The 20,494-nt window shown below is 47.1% G+C and overlaps 1 protein-coding gene across 7 annotated transcripts in view; it reads right to left on the reverse strand.

The window, feature by feature from the left end:
• The window catches only part of LOC143368149 (uncharacterized), a 41,288-nt gene that overhangs the window by 17,644 nt on the left and 3,150 nt on the right, over positions 1–20,494 (reverse strand). For 2 of the 7 annotated variants that reach the window (XM_076810544.1, XM_076810539.1), the window contains exons 2-5: positions 8,752–8,946; positions 7,748–7,851; positions 1,492–1,665; positions 731–814 (exon numbers count right to left, since the gene is read on the reverse strand). In XM_076810544.1, coding sequence (XP_076666659.1) covers positions 731–814; positions 1,492–1,665; positions 7,748–7,851; positions 8,752–8,946 — 557 coding nt within the window. Of the gene's footprint in view, positions 1–730; positions 815–1,491; positions 1,666–2,309; positions 2,329–7,747; positions 7,852–8,751; positions 8,947–15,716; positions 15,812–20,494 lie in introns of those variants that run through there. The other 5 variants (XM_076810540.1, XM_076810541.1, XM_076810543.1 and 2 more) reach the window with 5 other exon arrangements.

Genomic DNA, 20,494 nt, shown 5'->3' on the forward strand with positions numbered 1-20,494 from the left:
TACGCCGTAATGGCGCGATTCTGCGTAATCAGGAGAGTTCTCCAGACCAAAGAAACCTCTTCGTCGTATTTCACGAGAGTCGCGGAACTTTCGACGAACCATATACATTCGTATCGACTTTTTGTAAGGTCCCTTCCCGTGGGAACGAAGAACCACGAGCAGAACGGTCGAGCAGAGACCACGGGCGACAATTATGATTTCTATGTCGCTTATGTAACCCACGAGGCTAGAACCCGCGAGCATAATTAAGTCCCTGCGATGAGAATGGAAACACAAAGTCCGCGACAAAGTCTTCCTCCTTTTTGGTGTTTAATACGGTAATCCTGTTTAAACGATCGATATTATTGGTCGTAATAAAGTGCTAGATCATGGACGATCGCGGTACTGAGACGATACTCGGAGGATGTAGCCTTTGCAGCAGTCAGCGATCGATATAATCGTATAAATTACTTTTCAACTCGCGGAACTCGTTAACCAGGAGGTGCGCAAGAGCCTACAGAAAATATAATTTAAGTTAGAGTTCCTGGAGCATACTCTTGAGCGCGGAATAATTCGCTGCTAATGTCGAGGTGTCGGGAGCCGCCTGTGGCGAGCAACCCGTGCTTCACCGCGGCGTCACTGGCGGTATACCAAATTGTGTTACGTGCTCAAAAGACTTGCCGAGTAAAAGTTAAGAGGCGTGTAAAGGGATTAGTGGTTTATCGTTGGCGAAGTAGAAAAAGACACTTACTTGTCACGGACAATTGCAGAGCCATGGCCAAACGTGTGAGCGCATCGGTCAGGGGTAAAATATTTTTTTCCAAAAGCTTGTCATCTGTTAATTAGCGTTAGTCGAGTAGTTAATGTACGGAATGGTAGGTTGGTGTTGATTTTCGGATTGCTTCGTTGACCCTCTGAATTCAAATTCTTTATTCTATCTTTGTTTCGATACAATCTCTTCCTTCACTGAACGTCGAATACTTGTTCGTTTAATGGACGAAAGTAGAGCATCCTGCGTGTCTAGTAATTATCTCAAAACTTCGGTCTCTTGAAATTCATGGGAAGGACGCTTTGCTCTGTGCGAAGCGTCAAAGCGTCAACGAAGCAATCACGATAGAGATTTAATTGCCGCGCTGGTAACAGCGTGTTTTACGGGGAGGGGGGTGAAAAAAGTAGCCGAGAGGCTCGAGAATTAATTGTTAAGTAGGTAAGATACGCGGCAGGTAGAAATACTGCTGGTGCAATCGAGAAAGGAATTCGAGACTCTCGCGGCACGTCGGTCTTCTCGTTTGAAAACGTTCGAGCCTCTTCAGCAGATGGCAGCATTTGCCGGTGCGTGAGCGGCAGGCTCGTAGCAGCTTCGCAATTAAACTTCTCAATTAATAAAGGAAGATTCTACTTGTCCCCTTGCTGGATTTATTCGAGGCTTAAAATCGAGCGTGGGATCGATCGCGATTCTGATGAATTCTCGAGTAGTAAGGCGCAGGGAAATAACAAGTGACACGAGCGTACATTTTAACTTACATGCTGGGTGATCGTACAGTCGATTGATCGGGGCGTCATCCACGTTGCCGATTAAACCCTCCACTAGCTTCTCAACGAAGTCTCGAATCGTTTCCATCGTGTTCGCCTCTTCTTTCTCGCCGGCCGAAGCCACTCCTGAACTGGCTGCTGCATTTTCCACTCCTGAAAAGAAATGGCCCTTACAGTTCCCGGCGTTGCTAAATCATTTCGATACTATAACACCACAGAGGAGCGGAGAATCCTTGGAAACGATACTGCGTCGATCAATCCCAAAAGTGCTTCAACTAAAAGCAGAGAGCACAAGATCGTCGTGACGTCAAGTTCGCGAGAAATCGCTCTTCCAGAAGAATATACCACGTTCAATTTCCATTAACCGCGCTCCAATTTTCCGCGCAAGAGTACACGAAAGAAGTTCTCGTGAGTTTCAAGAGGAGGGGCGACCCGATACGGTGAAGAGCACCTGTTCATACGTTGTCATTTTAAAGTGGGTCATCGGACACAAGACCGGTGACATTAACATAACTTTTACCTTATCAACACCCGTACAGGACCGTCCCTGGCAAAAACAACCGAGCTAGAACTGCAGAATGGGAATACACCTCGCACTGAACCCTAAACTAACTAAAACCACCAGATATCAATCTGTCCCAATCGCATTAATTAACCACCGAATCTTCCGCTTCAAAGGGCCGAAACCTTCAAAGAAATTCTCCGCATTCGTCCAAAAACTCCTCCCTTTCCTCCCCACGGATCAATTATACCAATTACAGCGTGAAATTCGGAGAAAAGTACGAGGCAGAACTTACTCATTCACGCGACAAAAACTTTCTCCGCTCGCGGTGGACGTTTGTTCCTGCACGAGCCACGCTGCGGTCTGCGTTTCATCGTTTTTTCCCCGCGAAACGTCGCCCGGATTCGTTCGCCGAGCGCCGAATTCGCCTTGACGATCCAAGGGGACGCGATGCACCGCGATCGCGAATCCCTGTCCAACTGACACGGCCGAGCGCTTTCTAAACGAAAGTATCGACAACCATTAAAGATCTACCGGCGTAGTCCTTTTTTCCATCGCGATTGTAACCGCATTCTCTTAGCGAGTACCGCAAGACCGGTATATTTATCAGTTATCACGGTGCTCGTGGAGGCCAGGCGTCGATCCACGCTCCGTGTCCCCCTCCCGGAGGTGTTAAACCCGTTCGTTTCGCTAAACAGCGGAGGATCGAGAATAGAAACGGGATCTGTCTGTTCCCCGAATTTCGCACACCCGTTCGCTCGTCGCCAAGGCTCGCCAGGTCGCTGATAATATTTCTGCAGCGGCTTCTTTAAGTCCCTTTTCGTGTCAGCCCACTCTTCAAGCTCTATTGACACTGTGCTTCAAGTCCACTCTCTGTTAAATCCCTATGTTCTTGGTAACTTCATGAGAACACTAGCAGAATTTCGCGATTCTGGGATCAGCGATTACTGAACTCCGCTTTTTTGAATCTCCTTCAAGGGTCTTGGCCCATTTTCATACAGTTAGATCACTTAGCTTCCCTCTTCGATGCACTTCAGAGCGATTAAGATGGACCCTTTCTGTTAAAAATCGGTGCTTTGTGAGCAGCGAGCGTTGGCTTTTATTATTTCCACCCCTTGGAATGTCTGGTCACTATTTAATTTTCTTGGTAGCTAATTGTGGATGATTACGATTGATCGACCTGAAATTTCTCCTAAACTGTGCTTATTATTAGCACAGATTTCCTTGCAGGATTTTCGGAGAGTCCCTAAGAATTTCGCGATTGTGTTCCACCTGTCGAGCCACTTTTTCCCTTCGTCAAGCGGATTTCAAGCTCCGCGAACTGGCCTCGACTGTTTTTCTTTTTACCGATGTTCGTTTTCTGTCTTGATTAGGTATCACAACTTTCGCGCGTTTCTCGCGCGCCACCGACACGTCCTTGCCGCTTATTTCCCTTTACCGGGCGTGCGAGTCGGTTGTTGCATAAAATCGCCACTTGCTCGGCAGAAAGTCCCAAACATCGTCGCGCTCGTTGCAAGAAAGCCTCGCGACACAAACCACCCCATTCACCATCGCGGAGAGGAAGAAATTTCACACTGTCCTCTCTGTGGCACGTGTACAAGCACCTGACGAACTCTCGAGTTTCATCGTTCGTTATTCCCTTTACGATTATCGTTGCAGCTTCCCTGATGGACTACAATGATCGCCTTGCCACGACACACTTAGCGCGCGTTTGTTGATTCGGCCTGGTAGTCGGGGAACCACTTGTAGCTCCTTAGGACCGTGAAAACGTGTCGTTCACCGTGCTCGATCGTTGATGAAACTGATAATCGGCCATTGATGGCCACGGTCCGTTCGACGAGGAAGGAGGTTGCCCCTGAGAGTAACGGAGCAGGTGAAGGAGAGAAAAGGAGGATTAAGAGGAGGTGCGCGATGTTACTCCCATGAGTACTGGAGCAGAACTGAGGTTCGCCACCTCTGGGGCCCCTGGAGACAATAAGAGCGATGAGCGTGAGGGAGTCGCGCATCCAAGGGGGCCGAAAACCGCTCGGAATTCGGGCCTCGGGGGCCTCTAATCGATTCCTCCGGCGTTTCGCGATCGCCCCCTCTCCCCGCTGAGATTTTCGCTCCCCTCGGAACCGCGCCGCGCGATGGAAAATGCGGGATAGCGTTTGCATTCCTCGACGTTCCAGTGGAGACGTTGACCTCGATGGAGCTGTCTTTTTTTACATAACCAGGGGAACCAGTGGGTTGATTCTTTTCGAGAGCCTGACGGAGAGGCGCAGTGAAGAGTGGAGGGGACGAATGGGAGTCAGAAGTTAACTAACGAGGGTGGAGTTTTGCGGGCGTTTAGTTGAAACGAGGAAGTCGAGGAGAATTTAAATTTTAAATACTCCTGTAAGTGATCGAGGTGAATGATTACGCAGACACTAAGCGTGATCTGTGGGATGCCTAAAATTCTGCGCAAGCTGAGCGTGTCGAGTAAGCTTCCTAAGGTTTTTACTTCTTTCATAAATCGTTTGTACCGAAACTCCCGTTCGACCGCTGGCTGGATGCCGTGGCCCCCGGATTCAGCGGCGGGAGCTGGTTTTCTGAAATTTTGCCACCAGGAATGCGGCGAGCGTTCCGAGATCCCCCGCTCGTTTCCTAGAAGAAATAACGAGCGTGGATGTTTCGGCCCGCGAAAAACGAAGAGCAGGGACAAAAGTGTTCGGCACGATGCAGTCTGACCATGTTTGGCGAAAGAACTGAACCTTGGAATAGGCTGTGGTTAGTATAAACGGAGAAACCTGATGCGCGCTCTTGTATAAAAAAATGCGTCTTCATTTGGAGCACGGGTACTCGTCGGTCAGCCGAGTGGTCCAGAATTCCTTCATCTTACAGCGACACACACATTTAATCGACCTTTAAATGCTGCCTAATTAAATCCTGATACTTGCGCCCAAACAAATGATCCTCCATGCAAATTCCCACCAATTCTCACAAGCTATTCGTTACACCTATCCAAGTCACATCTGCCTTGCTACCTAATCGAAACTTAACCACTTCACTTAAGTGTACTTGATCGAGCTGTTCGCAGGAAAGAATAAATGAATTCTCCAACTTGCAGAGTTGTAGACAGAAAACTTTTCTAAGCTGCACTTTGCAACCCCGACTAACAAGTTCCCTTAAGGGGGGACCCCAGCCACAAGCCACTAAAAAGTTTGGGATTTTTTTGTTCGTATAAATAAAAATATTGGGTTTGGATTTTTTTACATAGTGTTAAAGCAATCTTTATTTTGATAGCAAAAATTTTTTTTTATGCAAAATTGTACAAAATGGTGGCGAACAAAATGGCTTCCCGGAGCACTGCAAAAAGAACTGGCCCACACTCCCGGGAATGACTGGATCATCTGAGAGAGAATTACAATAAAGATGTATAAACAGGAATATATTCTCTACAACCTAGCGTATGATTTTCTCAAAATTCGAATTATTTTGGAAATTGTATCAGTTTGAAGAATTGACTTCAATTTTTTACATAAAAATTTCCACTGAAATGCTTGTAAAAAATCTAAGTTGTAGAGAATATATTCCTGTTTATATATCTTTGTTGCATTTCTCTCAGATGAGCCAATCATTCCCGGGACTGTGGCCCAGCTTTTTTTTGCAGTGCTCCAGGAAGCCGTTTTGTACAATTTCCCATAAAAAAAATTTCTATCAAAATAGAGATTGCTTTAACACTATGCAAAAAATCCGAGCCTAATATTTTTATTTCTACCAACAAAAAATTCCCAAACTTTTTAGTGGTTTCTGGGTGGGGCGCCCCCTTAATTCCTCCCCCGCCGCGAATTCCGCCAGGCATTGAACCACCCCTAAGCCAAAAATCCTTCCCTCGCCGAATCAAGCAGGGAAGATGTAAAAACAAGAAGGAAGAAAAAACAGTTATTCAAGCGCCATCGAGTCTCGTGGCGAGTCAAGTTCCTTCGCAGCTCGTTCCTTATTTTTTCTTTTCGTTTTGGCACGAGCGACCTGCATTACGAGTTCACCGAAGGCGACCGTTTATAACGGGCAAAGGGGGATCGTAGATCCTGCCGGGGCTCGCGGATTTTTCGACCGCGCTAAGAAAAGCTAGTTTCCACGGGAGCGCGGTATCTTGGCGATCTGTTTAGATGCACTCGTTCCTGATCAAACGCTCCGATACGATTCACGGGGGGAAAGATCGTAGGCTTGCCCAGCGAACAATGAGCATTGCGGGGAATCCAGCGTGAGACAATTTTCGACCCGTTCTCATTGTTGCTCTTCCGTTACGCGACTTTTCTGCCGCGGAACAAGGACGAACGTCCTCCCGCTCCGGATGGCACAATGGCCACCGAGGCACGGCTCAAAATGGAATCACCGCCAATTAACATTTCACTGGCGACTTTCTCAGCCCGCCATCCGGGCCAATTTTACTTCCCTTTTTCTCCAGACACCGTCGCGGATCCCCCGGCTCCCAGGAACCGCTTATGCCCCGTTTAAAACGTTTCACGAATCATTCAGAGGCTCCTGCGTCGGATCTGGTTTTTCTGCTTCGTCTAACTCAGCTTTCCAGAGCTACGCCTATTATCTGTTAGATTGCCAGCGCTGGCGATAAAAACGTTTACCTGGGGCACACCGTTAGTTGGAGATAAGTCGGACAATAGATCTAAGAGGAGCTGTAGACCTAAAGCAGGGCGTTGTAAGTCGCGTATTAATTTAGTAACTCGGTGGCTGAGTTCTGTGCAAGCCCAACTGCAAGGTGTAAGCAGGAATTTCTTTTATACTCCTTCGAAGCGAGGCAGCCCAGTTTGATCCTGCCTCCGAATCGCGGAGGCTCCAGCGCGTTTCTCGCGGTCGTTGCACGCAGAGTGTCCCTCGATGCAATTAATTCCCTTCCCTCTGTATTCGCACCGCGAATCGATTCGCCGATCGTTCACCGCGCCCACGTACTCCTACCTGCAAATCAATTCCCTCGAAGGGGCGAACAATTGACCATCGGTCACCGACAAACACCGTCCCCGTGTCTCTCCGCTCGTGGACAAAGCTTTCGCAGCCGTTTCTTTAGAACTGCATTAGAGAGGAGCCCGCAGGAATGCTCCACCCTGCGTCGCCTTGAAAGCTGCATTATTTATAAGGGATCGTCGAATTGATTTCATCCACGCTACGCACGTTCTCGCCCGCCCGACGCCGCGCTTTTTCCCCATCTTTCCCTGGATTCGCCTACCCCACTTTCGATTTATCGCGGTGTGTTACGTCGCCTTGAATATTTCATGTGTCCTTTCGCGATGGCCGTGAGGTCGGTGCTCGTGACGTCAAACCCGAGGAAATTACTCTGACTCAATGTCGCGATAGAGAGTCTCTATGTGTAAGGGTTCAAGCCACTTCGGCGGAACGCTAGAACGCGAATGCTAGGCCGATCGACGTGCACGAATGTAAAGGACGGTTGCTCTTCTGCAGGCGCTGTCTGGTAGTTTCTTAGGATACAAGAACTAAACGAGCATGGTACGTTATTTTGATGCGTAGAACCCGGTCGGAAGAAATGTTCCTCGTTCTTACGAATACCCTGTACATTATCAATCAGACCCGTTTCCGGAAATGATCGTAGAGAGGCGTAGTACTCCCATCGATGGAGAAAGTGTCGGAGGAAGCACGCGTAATTGATGTCAACCGCAGTATACGTTCAGTTTCCTTGCTTTTCGAATGAATTCGTCTGAGGAATTTATTAAACCATTAAATTCGAAAAGGATTTCAAACCTGCGACGTAGACTCGTGATTTGGCCGTATTGAAGTGGCGATGGAGATCTTTCTCGTCAATTAAGCCAGTGGATGTCGCGAGCCTGGTCTTATTTAACCAGTACCTGTAAAAACAGTTTCCATTATAAGAAGGAGTCTTTTGCGACGATAATCGAGTGTTATGGTGAGGGGAGTTCGCGTAGACGTTTAATAAAATTAAGGGGGTATTCCGCTGTGAACGGTCGAAATATCAAGCTATTTTTAATGATTTTTTTTCTCAGTAAATACAACATATAATGAAATAAATCTTTCTGATATTTATTAAGCTACTCTTATATTATATCAAAAAAATTGAAAAGAATATTTTTAATTTGTTTTATTTGTTTTTTACAAAGCGTCAATATAGCAGCTAAACAAAAACGGTATGTTCGTGGTGCAGGTGATTTCCCGGCTCAGGCTTATCTGAAACAAAAAATTCGAAAAGATTCTTAATCTGTATGAGTGTCGCTATCGCCCGTAGCTCAATTAACAATTTTTGTTGAGAATTAACAAAATGGCGCCGGGTTGAAAGGAGAGTTCCCCAAAATGGTCTCTTCTCGAATGTTCCCCGTGAAAACTGTTGGTTATTTTTCGACAAAAAGTATTAATTGAGCTACGGACGATAGCGACACTCGTACAGATTAAGAATCTTTTCGAATTTTTTGTTTCAAATAAGCCTAAGCTGTGAAATCACCTGCACCACGAACATACCGATTTTGTTTAGGTGCCATATTGACGCTTTGTAAAAAACAAGTAAAACAAATTGAAAATATTTAAAAAAAAAATATAATATAATATAAGAGTAGCTTAATAAAAACCAAAAAGATTTATTTCATTATATGTTGTATTTACTGAGAAAAAAATCTTTAAAAGTAGCACTGACTTTTCGACCGTTCACAGTGGAATACCCTCTTAAGTGAGGGAACTTTTAGGCGATTAAGGAACGGTTGAAATTGCGAAATCGATTAACATATCGTTGTGGGAACCTTTGCTGACGGCAGAAGAGACAATGCCAGGCGTTATCTGTCGTGTCCCAACGCGAACAGCCTTTCCTACAGGATCTCGCTCCGCAATCGTTGCATCGTACCCCGCGACTCAGGAAAAACGGTTTCAAACAGCAGGCGCAACGATTTTCGTCCACGGGAATCTGCTTCCCGCCCTGTTTCGGGTCCCCGGGCTTCCTGCAATATAAGGAAAATGGAGTGAACATGGGGTATCTGTGTTTTAATCTGGTAATCACTAGTCAATTTGCTACTTTGGCTCATTATGTTCTACTCTTTTTCTTTACCACCTATGTAGGTGAGTGTGCAACTTATTGCTGCCATTTGTTACTCACTGGTCACGACTAATCACTCCTCTTAATAGACTCTTCTCGTGAAGTTTTGAAAAAGGAATTTGAGATGAAAGTGACCGCATAAGTGAACGACAGCGTTTACACAATTTTGTAACCTGTAGAGATCGATGACACAAACTTATGCAACAGGCAAAGTGAGTAATTATATTACCTCTACGATCTTAGGAGAAGCGATCATGGAATGGTACGAAAAACACTGAAACACGATCGTGTGCCGAAAGAAGCAGAGTTTATTATACAATGATTGTACAATGATCCACAGGTGTGCTTATAACTATTTACAATCGTTTCACGAACGACTACATTGTGGATATTAAATATCCAGATACGCGATCAGTATCCAACGGATTAATTACATCCACATCCCGGCTCGATTAATAGACATCGCTCTACGGCGCGGAGAAGCTGAACGCTACACGCTCGGTAACTTCGGTGCGTGTAACAGAGCGCGCGTAACGTGTCGTTACGTAATAACGGGTTTAAATAAATATACTTTCGAAATGCTTTCTTGTATCAAGTCCGCGTAACTTTCCTCGGCGGCGCCTGCATTGCGCAATAGACTGTTCAAAAGACGTTTTTATTCCTGTGAAAACTAGGGATGATGCAAATCGGAGGTTCGATCGTAAAGGTGAAGCTCCTTGAACGGCTCATGAATATCCCCGTTCCCGAGTGGCTGTTTCGGTAATAATTCAGAATCTCTGTGTGACAGAGTGGAGGGGCGGGATTACAAAATGAACGGAGAAGCGCGTTTCAGATAATGAGAGCCACCGTTTATTCCATGAATTTACTCGCACAAACGCCAACGAGTCCCCTTATTTCCGCCACTGTGCCATTCCTGGCACGCCGACGTTTGTTCATTGTGTCTCTGGCACAGGCCCCGCGCAACTCGGTCATTAATTATGCACACGTGTATTGGATAAATTACATCGCTAACGACAGCCTGAGCTGTTGTCATTCGCAGCGACGTCGCCTGATCGCGCCTTGGACTGCAGAAAAAGTGTATCGAGCGTCGCAAAGAAACGAATGCTAATAGCGTTTTCTAGGATAAGCTCAGTGACTACATATTTTTACGCCTCGGAGGTCTAGTTCGATTTAGCCAATGGAAGGTGCAATGTCGAACGTACTTACGTCGTTTCATTAATTCAAGAAGCATAACAGGATCAGAGGAAGACTATTTTTGAATATCAGTTACCCCATTCGCGCCGTTTACACTGCAATCGAACCGTATCGCGCACTTGTCTTTCGTCCATCGTGTGTCGGAAAGAGCTCTGACGAGACTGATTCGGCGTAATTAAGAACCGCGCGTCTAGTGACAAGCAATTTAATTTGAATATGCAAATTCGGAGCGAGGGGACTAGCTAATCGATGCAAGTTGGATCAAGTTGGACGGGAAATCGTCGTCAACACTAACGAGGAGTTACATTTTACTAAAGAAATAAGAGACACTGCGTCACTGTCAGCACAAGACGGTGATGGAAAAGTCTAGGATCAGTCTTCGCGATCGAAGAAGGTCGCAGCAGCCCTCAAGCCGGAATGGCTGTCCTCGTCCCGTTCCATGTCGGTGGTGACCACCTTCACCACCACCACCTCGATGGTGATGAGCAGGAACAGCACCATAAAGGTGGCCATATTATACTTCTCCTGGCCGGTCACCACCTTCTCGCCCTCCAGCAACAACGTGGAGAGGATGCTCGAAACGCACGCCAACATGCTGGCCGATTTTCACTTTCGATCCCTCGGATGTCCGCTTCATTCACCTGGGTCTTCCTCTCACGAGCTTCTTCGCTCCAGCAACGTTGTCGTCACGGATGGAAAAAAGAATCACGATCTTCCGTGGAGAAACACGCTGTCCATCGCTGGGATCGTCGTTAATTACCTGGGGAACTCGCGACGGGTTTCCCTATTTACGTGCAATTACACCTTTCGACCTGCAGCTTCACGAACTGGAGGTCCTTGTCGATCAGAGAGATGCTCCCGCTCGGTGGAAGCGCTCGACTTGACGAGTGCCCTGATTTTGGTTCAGTTCCTGGAGATCGGCTCTGTAGGTCTGGAGGAAGTGCAGGAAGCGAAGAAAGTGATGCGTGCGCAAGTGAATTACTCAATCGGGATATCGTTTCGGAAGCGGAGTGGAGGACTGATGTTATTCAACTTTGTTGTCTCGCGTGTCGTAACCCGGTTGCTTTTGGAATAGTTACGATCGTCCACTCCACGATGTCTCAGGTAGATTTCCTCAGAGAAGTCACCTTGTTTTTTCTGGCACTTTTTCAGAGCCTTCTCGCAACAATTTTAATCACACGTCCCCTCTGTTCCTTTCCTTTCGCACGCATGGAAATGTTACGGGATCGCGTTACAGAAGCGTTACGTAAGTTGCTCCACGGTGTACCGATCCTTCAGAGTCTCTGTAGTTTATCGAAGCTTCTCTGCCCGAAGGTGGCTTCTCCACTCCGCAATGAATTCAACTTCGTCCCGCCGTATCCCAGTTATTTTCAATGATCTTTTTGCGCATCACTTTCAAAAGCAGTCGCGCAGTGTCCTCGCGCGCGTCCCCCTTTTCTTCCACCCACGCCCAGCGCTCGAGCCGTCCTCTTTCTCTCTGGCAATTGAACGCTGATGTTAATTGCGAAGGCTCCAATCACTGGACCAAGGTCCAACCACGGAATCCCTTAATTACTTGATTCTATAAAAAGTGCAACTTTGAAATTTCCAAATTGCGTTGCAGAGTCCTTTCAAGATTGAAACCTCCAACAAATACACCTTCCTCAACGATATTCCTCGCTAACCACCTCAAGAATGTCCCACCAAGTTTCCCAAACCTCGGCACAACGTGGTCGGCGTGAATCCTTGCTCTTCGAAGTCACAAACCAAATGTCCCCTGTTCTTCCATGGATCGCCTGTCACGAAGAACGATGCACCAACTTCTTCGAAGGACCAAACACTGTCCGCGGACTCGACTCTCCCAGTCCTATCAATTGATCCACTTGGAAGTGCACCCCACTTGTCACCGAAGCTCACTGGTTCGCGCAAGATTCCTCTAGCTCCGTCACTCGAGGAGCATTTTCGTGGACACCGTGGTCGCGGTGCCGGTTGCTCGTTCCTTTGTGTCGGACTGCCGGTTTGAAAGTGACAGTGGACTGGTTGGCCGGGGAAACTCGGTGTTATGCACACGAGAGCCTCTCGATGGTAGGAGATTTCTGCCCAGGCCGCAGCCACGATCATTTCTCCGGGACCCGGCTGAGCACCCCTGGCTGCCAATTAATGGGAACTTTCACTGGATTTCGAGCGCGCCGTTTTGCGAATGCCGCGCCACGGAAAACGGGAGACGAATCGAACGTGGCCGGTCCCTCCGAGTCGATTGACGAAATCGACGCCGATCGGTTCCCCCGTTCTAGGTCGAAATCGAAAAGGACGCGAGCCGTGACGTAACTTCGAAAGCGCCTGGCGATTGTTACGTGGTCCATCAACCTTTCACCAGAGCGCACTGTTACTTCGGTCGCTTTCGTCTCCGTTTGCTCCGAATTTTAAGGAGAAAGTGTCTTCGTTTCGAGGTGGATCTGTTTTATTGCACTCGCGGAGTATTTTCGTCCAGCACCTTTGCCTTCTTACGCGCAATAAGAGGAACCGCGTCAGTTGCACCATCGTGCAGACTCGGGGATACTATATTACCCCAAGGAGAGCCTTCACCCCGCCTCAAATTGTCCATAAGTTAATCGTGATCTGGACAGACTGCGCTCCAGTTCCGTTCGATTCACAGGAACGTAATCAAGCCATGAATGGTTGGAATACCGCTCGCTATAACTTAATCAGACCACGATCACACGTTGAACCAACCGTCTAGCGTGAACAGAGTGTTGAGCTTCCACTGTCACGATGGTTTCATCAAATATTTGCTCGCGGCTCTTAATCCATTATTCCCGAACGTTTAGGCGTTCGGATAAGAGGATCGTTTTTGCGTCACTCTCTGCAGATTTCACTCTCCAACCTACGATTAATGTCGCCGACGGTGCTTTTGATGCCCACGGTAATCGCGGACGGTAGGAAGATTACACGGACGGACCGCGTGGAACATGCCTCCTCGCTCATGTTGTGAAACCGCGATTACAATCCAAGGAAATATCGACGCGTGATGCAAGCTGTTTGTTAACAATTCGCGCTCAGCTGTCCCCGATCATCGTACCAGCTTTACTTACTTCAGTTTACAATTCATAATTAACTTGCGCTTCATTGATATCCTTCTTAACCAACTTTAAGCCGGGTATCCGCCGAGAAGCTAAGCACAGCTATGCTACGCGATGCTATGTTTTAGCTTAACTTTTGGTGGAAACGGTCCCATAAGAATGTATTCGAGCTGATTTTTTTAAAGTAAAGCACAGCATCGCATAGCATAGCTTAGCTTCCCGGTGGATTCCCGGGTTTATTCTCATCTAAAGCTCCCACTACGAATGCACCTCGTTCGTAGTCATTCCGTCTTCTATTCCTCTTAAAATTTGTACTTTAAACAGACGTCAGTTACCTTACTTCAAGGCATTCATTAATCTGTCAAACCCTTTAAAAGGATTTGCACCGGTTAAACGCGAAAATATTCGTGAAACGTTTCTAAAGCAGGGACCGGTAGTTTAGTTTCTTGGAAACGACCAAATCCCTTCGTCTTCCAGCAATAGTTACATTCATTTCGCGCTCTGGCGTTCCGTAACGAGTTAATCTAACAAAATTATTCCGCGCAGAAGACCTTCCCAGCGCGGCTTGCTTCGAAAACCAGACGACGCGAATGCAATTAACGCGCGCGACTTCCCGCTCGGTTTCGAAAATAATGCGACGTAACTTGGCCGATTGCATGCCTCTGTCCGTGGGAGCGGAGCAATTAAGAACGGATAGCAGGCCAGGTGAATAATAATACGTGTCGCGTTCGCTCGTTCCCGTTCGCGCCGGAAATTGATCCGTCTCCGCGTTTCGTTTCCGCGCGGTTTCGCGATTCCGCCTTTCCATTAGCGTTGCCGCGAATTCCGCCCGCTGAGCATCCAGCCCGACCTCATCTCCGCGTGTTCTTCTCGTTCATATACAGGCTTTAATTTACCAGCGTTATTAACACCCTATCAGCCGATGACGTAAGTCGATTTTGCGATCTTCTAAAACGAGCTCCTTCTGTCTTCCATAAATATGTAAATTATTCGAGGTAAAAGTTCAAAGTTCCTAAGCAAAATTATATTTGACTCGTAAATAGTAATTTAGAAATTTCCCACGCCTGTTGTGTGCAACAGGAAGATGGTTGTAATAAAAATAAATAAATAATTCGTTGTGTCTCGCAGATTCCCCTGTTTCCCTGTAAAGAACTACTGTCAACGTTTCATAAGTCCACGTGTCTGCTGTAATCCAGTTACATAACGGTCCTGTAATTTCTGCTATCTCTCTTACAGCTCCCCCCGTTGCGTAATAAACACACTGCTCGAGCGCGAGGCCTCTAAAATCGAAGGATCACTCGAAAGCAACGAAAAGCGATCGACGCCAGATCGAAGCTGATTACAAAGGGGTTGGAGTGACAAATGTTTGAACGTGAAAGTGGAGAGCACACGCACGTGCTCGTAATTCACGTCGCGTCTTCGCGTAGGCGTTAAACTCGCGAAATTAAGATGCCATTAATCGCGCGATTATCCGTAATTTATTGACCCTCTCGTTCCTGGACTTCGGCCAGCCTTCCACGTATTAATTGCTCATTGAGTCCTTCAAATGGCTCCCACTTTTTTCGATGACGAAAATACCTAGTGCTCGATGAATGGCGGAGTCCAAATATAAATTGGAGGAAGCTGGTTGGAAACGGGTTGTGCTGAAGTAGACACGATGGTCTACGATAAAAGAAGGTGAATAAAGTATCGCAGGATCCAAAGCATAATAGAGTGCTCTTTAAACTAAAGATCTATGAGTTCTTCGAGCAACCTTCGTACAATCAGACATGTTGCTCGCTGGTATACCAATTTAGAATAAGGCAGCTGAATCTAGTGTATTATACTCTGGGTTTCGTGTCTCCCCAACGTTTGCTTGAACCCCATTTCCATGCTTCCACCTCAGTAATCCCCAATTAACCCTCAACTCCCACGTCTCCCTCTAAAGTAAGCCTCTGATAAAGTAATACACCTTGCCTCTGCCCTGTTACTTCGCTGCAGGTCCCCTTATCATGGATCACGAGATTCCGAAAGGCCTTCGATCAGAATCGTTAAATTTTTTGCAATTAGCAACAGAAAAACACAGCATCTTCGTGAAGCTTTCGCCGCAACACCCCTCCGAGTCGCGTTCCCAATCGAAAAGGCCAACAAAGTCGCTTTGTAATTCAGAAATAACCAAGCAACGAGCCACCGAGTCGAATGCCTCGGCAGAGCCGCAATTAACAGTCTCGGCTCGGTGAACCGTTGAAATTACGAATCAGGGTTTAAAGCTCAGCGTGCGGTCCCGATTGGCACGGCCGGCCGGTGCTATCGCGTAAAACCGTTAACCTCGATCTCCTCGCGATCGTTGGAAAGTACGGGCGCGTTCGTGGCCGATTAGAGCGGCGCGGTCGAAAAGCTCCCAGCGGCTTAACGATCTTCCAATGATCTAGAGCTCCCTTACCGTTTCTCACGCTTCCTGCGACAGAGGATAGTCCTGAGCAGGAAAATTTTGATCAGCCGCTTCGCCTCGGCCGATTTCATGAAGGTAGCAAGAGCCCTTGTGCTTCCTAGCGGCGCCCTTTCATGCAGGCCACGAGCACTGAGATCAGAGAAGGCTCACAAACTGGGGCACACGATCTTCGATGCGACGAGGTTCCTCTCAACGATCACCGTTTATCAGTGTCACTGAGAACGACGACGATCGGGAATTCAGAGCTGACCCTTTCACGCGTCCCTTCTTCTATTCTTCCCCTTGCCCTGCTTCTTCTCTGAGGAACAGGGTGCTGAAAGATTCCCCGGTCACGTTCGAAACAGAAGCGAACTCGATGCACGTCGATATCCTTGGTTTCGCGTCAGAAAAAGCACGCTGTAACGGCAACAGGAGAGGCAGAATACACCGGCTGACTGACTATCCGCGACACGAAGCATCTCAACAATGAGGGGGCCCGTTGTTCGGCTCCCCCGTACGGTTCCTCCTCTGCTTCCGGTCCCCCTACGCGCCGTTCGAACCTATTGTTTAATATGGTTTGATACGTCGGCCATTGTGTAACGACGCTTTGCCATTAGCGACACCCGTTGCCGTGGCCCAAGCCCGTGCATCCCAATTGCCGATCCTCCTCGGCGTCTTTCCTCCTCGTCTCGTCCAGGTCTCACCTGCGACGGTGCCCGATGCTGTTGAACCTACCGTCCGGCCACGCATGACCAATCGCCAGCCGCGGGCACGCTTCCGGTCTTGCTCACGGACTCACGGACCGCTTTTGACCTCACGTGCGTGGCTAGGTTACACGTGGGCACGCCTGTCTGCTCGGTGGTCGATGCTACAGGCGACTACTGGGGGTGCTTTATTAAGGCTGCTCTGCTGGGGTGGAACTTTGCATCCTTGGGGTGGTTCTCGTGGAGGGTTTTCCTTGGGCGTTGTTCCTTTGGTCGGTTGAGGGTCTTTGAGTAGGGGAAAGTGGGGTAAAACGGAACGGGTGGGTAAAACGGAACACCAATGTTTCTGATAAGAGCGGTTCTGATATGAGTTGGTATCGCGTGACATGGAACCAAAGGGTCCTCATAGCATTTTGTGATAGACCATAGACCCCTGCACGCGTTATTTTTCTATTAAGAGAGTTGGAAAAATTTTCGGTATCGACGTTTCAATATTGCGTTGGACTTTCGACCAGTTTTCGGAACTTGGATTTGGAAAATTAATAACGGCAAGTACATCGTTGGATTCTATAGTCCTTACGCTACATTTTGACGTATATAAAAACTTCTTTACCTCGCGCTGAAGTGTAAATATTAAATGTTTACAAAATGACTGCATGTAAAAGGTGGGCCCATGAGCCCTGCACTAGTGCTGAAAAGGAAGATGATACATTGGTATGTGATTTTTGTTCATAAAATAATAAACAAACCGTATTAATCTATCCTTCTTTTACGATGTTATATTGATATTTGATTATTTTCCGTAATTTTCATGTTATCTAATAAAATATTTTCTCTTATATGTATAATATATATTTTTGTTTTATTTTATTTGCAATAGTTATGCCTAAAACATATATTTATAGATTTTAACATAAATCAATACATTTTAAATCATAAAAATAAAGATTTTGTACGTTTACACGGTCTTCGAGTGGGTGTTCCGTCTTACCCCACCATTTCAGCGAGGCGAAGATTTCAATGCCTCCGGTAAATTTCATTTTCCGTCGTTCCCAAAGATTTTTCTTAACAATGACTTTGATTTTCTTATAGTCTAAGGTCCACTGAAGACTCCTGTTGAAGTCTCGTGTCTTTTCCTCCTCCCGATTTTAAGTTATCACCCTCCAAAGTTAAGCGTTCCGTTTTACCCCACCTTCCCCTATTCAGGTGGAATGTACCTATTTTAGATTTGTGGATTCTCCGGTTGCGATTGAGGAGACTTCTGCAACGTTGAGTCGGATCTTTCTTCAGTTTCTCTGTGAGAATTGGCCTGGTGGTTTGAAATTTTATTCATGCAAAGACTGTCTATGCTCCCAGATATATAATTGCCTCATCAATGCAATTAAGAGCTCCCTGAGCTTCGAAACGAGTATCCCTTTAGACTTTCGTTGCGAAACGCGTGTCCCAAAGCACCATCTTCCAAGAATGTGGAATCAAGCCCGTTAAAATTCATATTCTCAACCGGCTCAGCGCTCTCCCAAAACGTCTCCTATATTACGCCGAGGAAGTGGAGAGTTGGATAACTGTTTTCGTAACGGCCGACAAATTTCAACGAACCCCCGCTCGCAGGTACATTACGATTCCTCGTGGGCGTTGGTTACATCGGCCGCATTCATAAACGCCTCTCTGTTCCATACTCCAGTCGAAATGGTAATTAATCCTCTCGGGTCTCGTGCGCGAGGAACGGAACTGGCGATCCTTTTCAGACCCGGGTGCATCACTTCGACGTGGCTGTTCGCCTGGGACGCGGTGCCTTGCAAACGGTTTTTAATTGTTCGCGATGTGTGTCAGAGGAACGAGAAGCTCGGGGAGGACCGTGAGAGCGTCACGGCGCCATTGGAAAATTATGGCAGCCGATGGGACGCGCGTGGAACACGCGCTCTGGCCCCCGGTCGGTGCGTTCTTCGCGTTAATTACGAGATTCCGCGTGCACGATTACCGTGCTGCGAACCGTAATATCCATTTACGATGCACAAGGGTTGCGTAACGCGGAGGACATCGAGTCACGAACCATCCGCGGGTTAAATTTTCGACGCCCCCAATTTTGGCGCTCTGAAAGACCCAAGCGTTGATAACAACAGGTGTCATTTACAGATTGCTGAAGTTAAAGGCTGGAACAGACACGACGAGTAATTTAGTCGAGTGGCGAGTAATTTAATAATTTACCATTGTTTTACTGAACTACTTGACTAAATTCTAGTGTTCACACACGAAAAGCTACTAATTTACTCCTCGATTAAATTGCTCGACGTGTCTGAATCAGCCTTAAAAGTATTTCAGATCGCTGAATTTTAGCGTCAATGCAGGCAGAAGGATTGGAGACGCTTTGGTCGAAGTCTCATCCAATCTCATGTAGATGCTCGTGAATCGAGGAGGTACACTCTAGTGTAACTGCTCGCTTTTCAATTATTTAACAAAAACTGTAAGTGTCTAGGTACTATCTGGCGTTTTGCCTGCATATTAAGGTATGTTTGAAGTAATACTCAACATTTGTTTGAGCTTCCTCATCGCGCATATACATAGTTATAGGCGGTGGCGCAAGCTTCTTCGAAAAAATTGTTTTTCGACGGACGATGGTGTGGGGATTGTTATAGTCATCCAAAATGGAATAGCCAAGGTTTATTTTCTTTATTATAGTTGTCGCTATGGTTGGAACCACGGACGAGTTTCTACCTTGCAAGAAACTAATTTTACAGAACGAACACAGCTAAATTTATAGGAAAAATCGAACATTTCTTTCAAAATGCTGTCATTCTGCAAATTTTTATTGTTAGCCGATCTCTGTGGTTTCCGAAGAGAGTACTTCCTTAAAGTAACGTCGTAGGGAGACACTCAGGGGCGCGGAGAATTATATTTTACTTGATGCGATTAATCTAAGAGAAAGTCCAACGCGCGAAATGGAGCAGAATCCTTCTATGCTTCGTGGTGTTTAAAACGGTGCAAGCTTACCCACGCGTATTATTTTATACGAGCCACGGTTTAATGTAGACCTGCTTCAGCTTGATGCTCGTTTACCGTGTATCGAATGCAAATTATCGTGATTATTAACGGTACCAGAGATTCCCGCTTCTCTACATAACACTCAGACGCATTTTCCGCCTTCTGCGCCGCTTCCACCGTCCGCAGTTCGCCGATCTGACGCGAAATCACGGTGTTTTGCACTTCGTCGTGCGCGTCAGGAACTTTTTCATCTACGCGTTAGCTATCGTCGCGTCGCAATTGCCCATAATTCTTTCTAACACAAATTCTCGATTTAATACCAACAGTCTCGTTTCCAAAAAATTTCAGAGCAGTTTCAACAGATTTAATACTCGTCCCCTTCTCCAAATCCATCTTCAGGGTCAGAGCCTAGGGGCCCTCGATTCGCAGAGGAAATAGATCGGCTGGAATCGCGCCCAGGGAATCCGTCTCGTGAATAATGAAGCGCCGTGTATGCTTTTATCGTCGAGTTATCGTTCGCCTCGTGAATTATTGGAGAATGTCGGGGGATCGCCGGTCGATCGGAAGTATTTCCGCGTCGTTTATTCCCGTGCGCCTGGGTCAAATCGCGCCGGCTCCGGCCATCAGCGGGGACCCGCTCGGTGTTCTCCCGCGCACAGGCATCGCATTCGTTAAGAAATTACTTTTTCATCTGGGTCAACTTACGTCGAAACAATGCGCTCTCGTTATCTCGCGGCACAGCCCCTACCCGATATCGATCTGCTCTGAATTATTAAAGCGAGCCGAGGCTGGAAACAAAGCAGCCGCGAATTACCCGCGCCGGCAGTGCGAAATTAATGACACGTAACGTCGTTACGAAAGAGACGTAACACCGCCGCGCAGCTAACTAGCATCCGCGATTCTCGATTGACCGTGCGCTTCGAAAAACAAAAGCCTAATCTTGGAGTCTCCAGTCGCTTCGAAGATCGCTCGAAACGCGGTTGCGAAATTCGCGGCGGTGCTTATTCTTTTAACTAACAGGCAATTAATTTTTTAAAGCGATTCCACTGCAAGCCTCGTTAAATCCCCACGCCGGTGTTCATCCTTCCAAGAGACTAATCCCGCGAG

This window comes from Andrena cerasifolii, chromosome 4 (assembly GCF_050908995.1).
Source record: "Andrena cerasifolii isolate SP2316 chromosome 4, iyAndCera1_principal, whole genome shotgun sequence".
Classification (NCBI taxonomy): domain Eukaryota; kingdom Metazoa; phylum Arthropoda; class Insecta; order Hymenoptera; family Andrenidae; genus Andrena; species Andrena cerasifolii.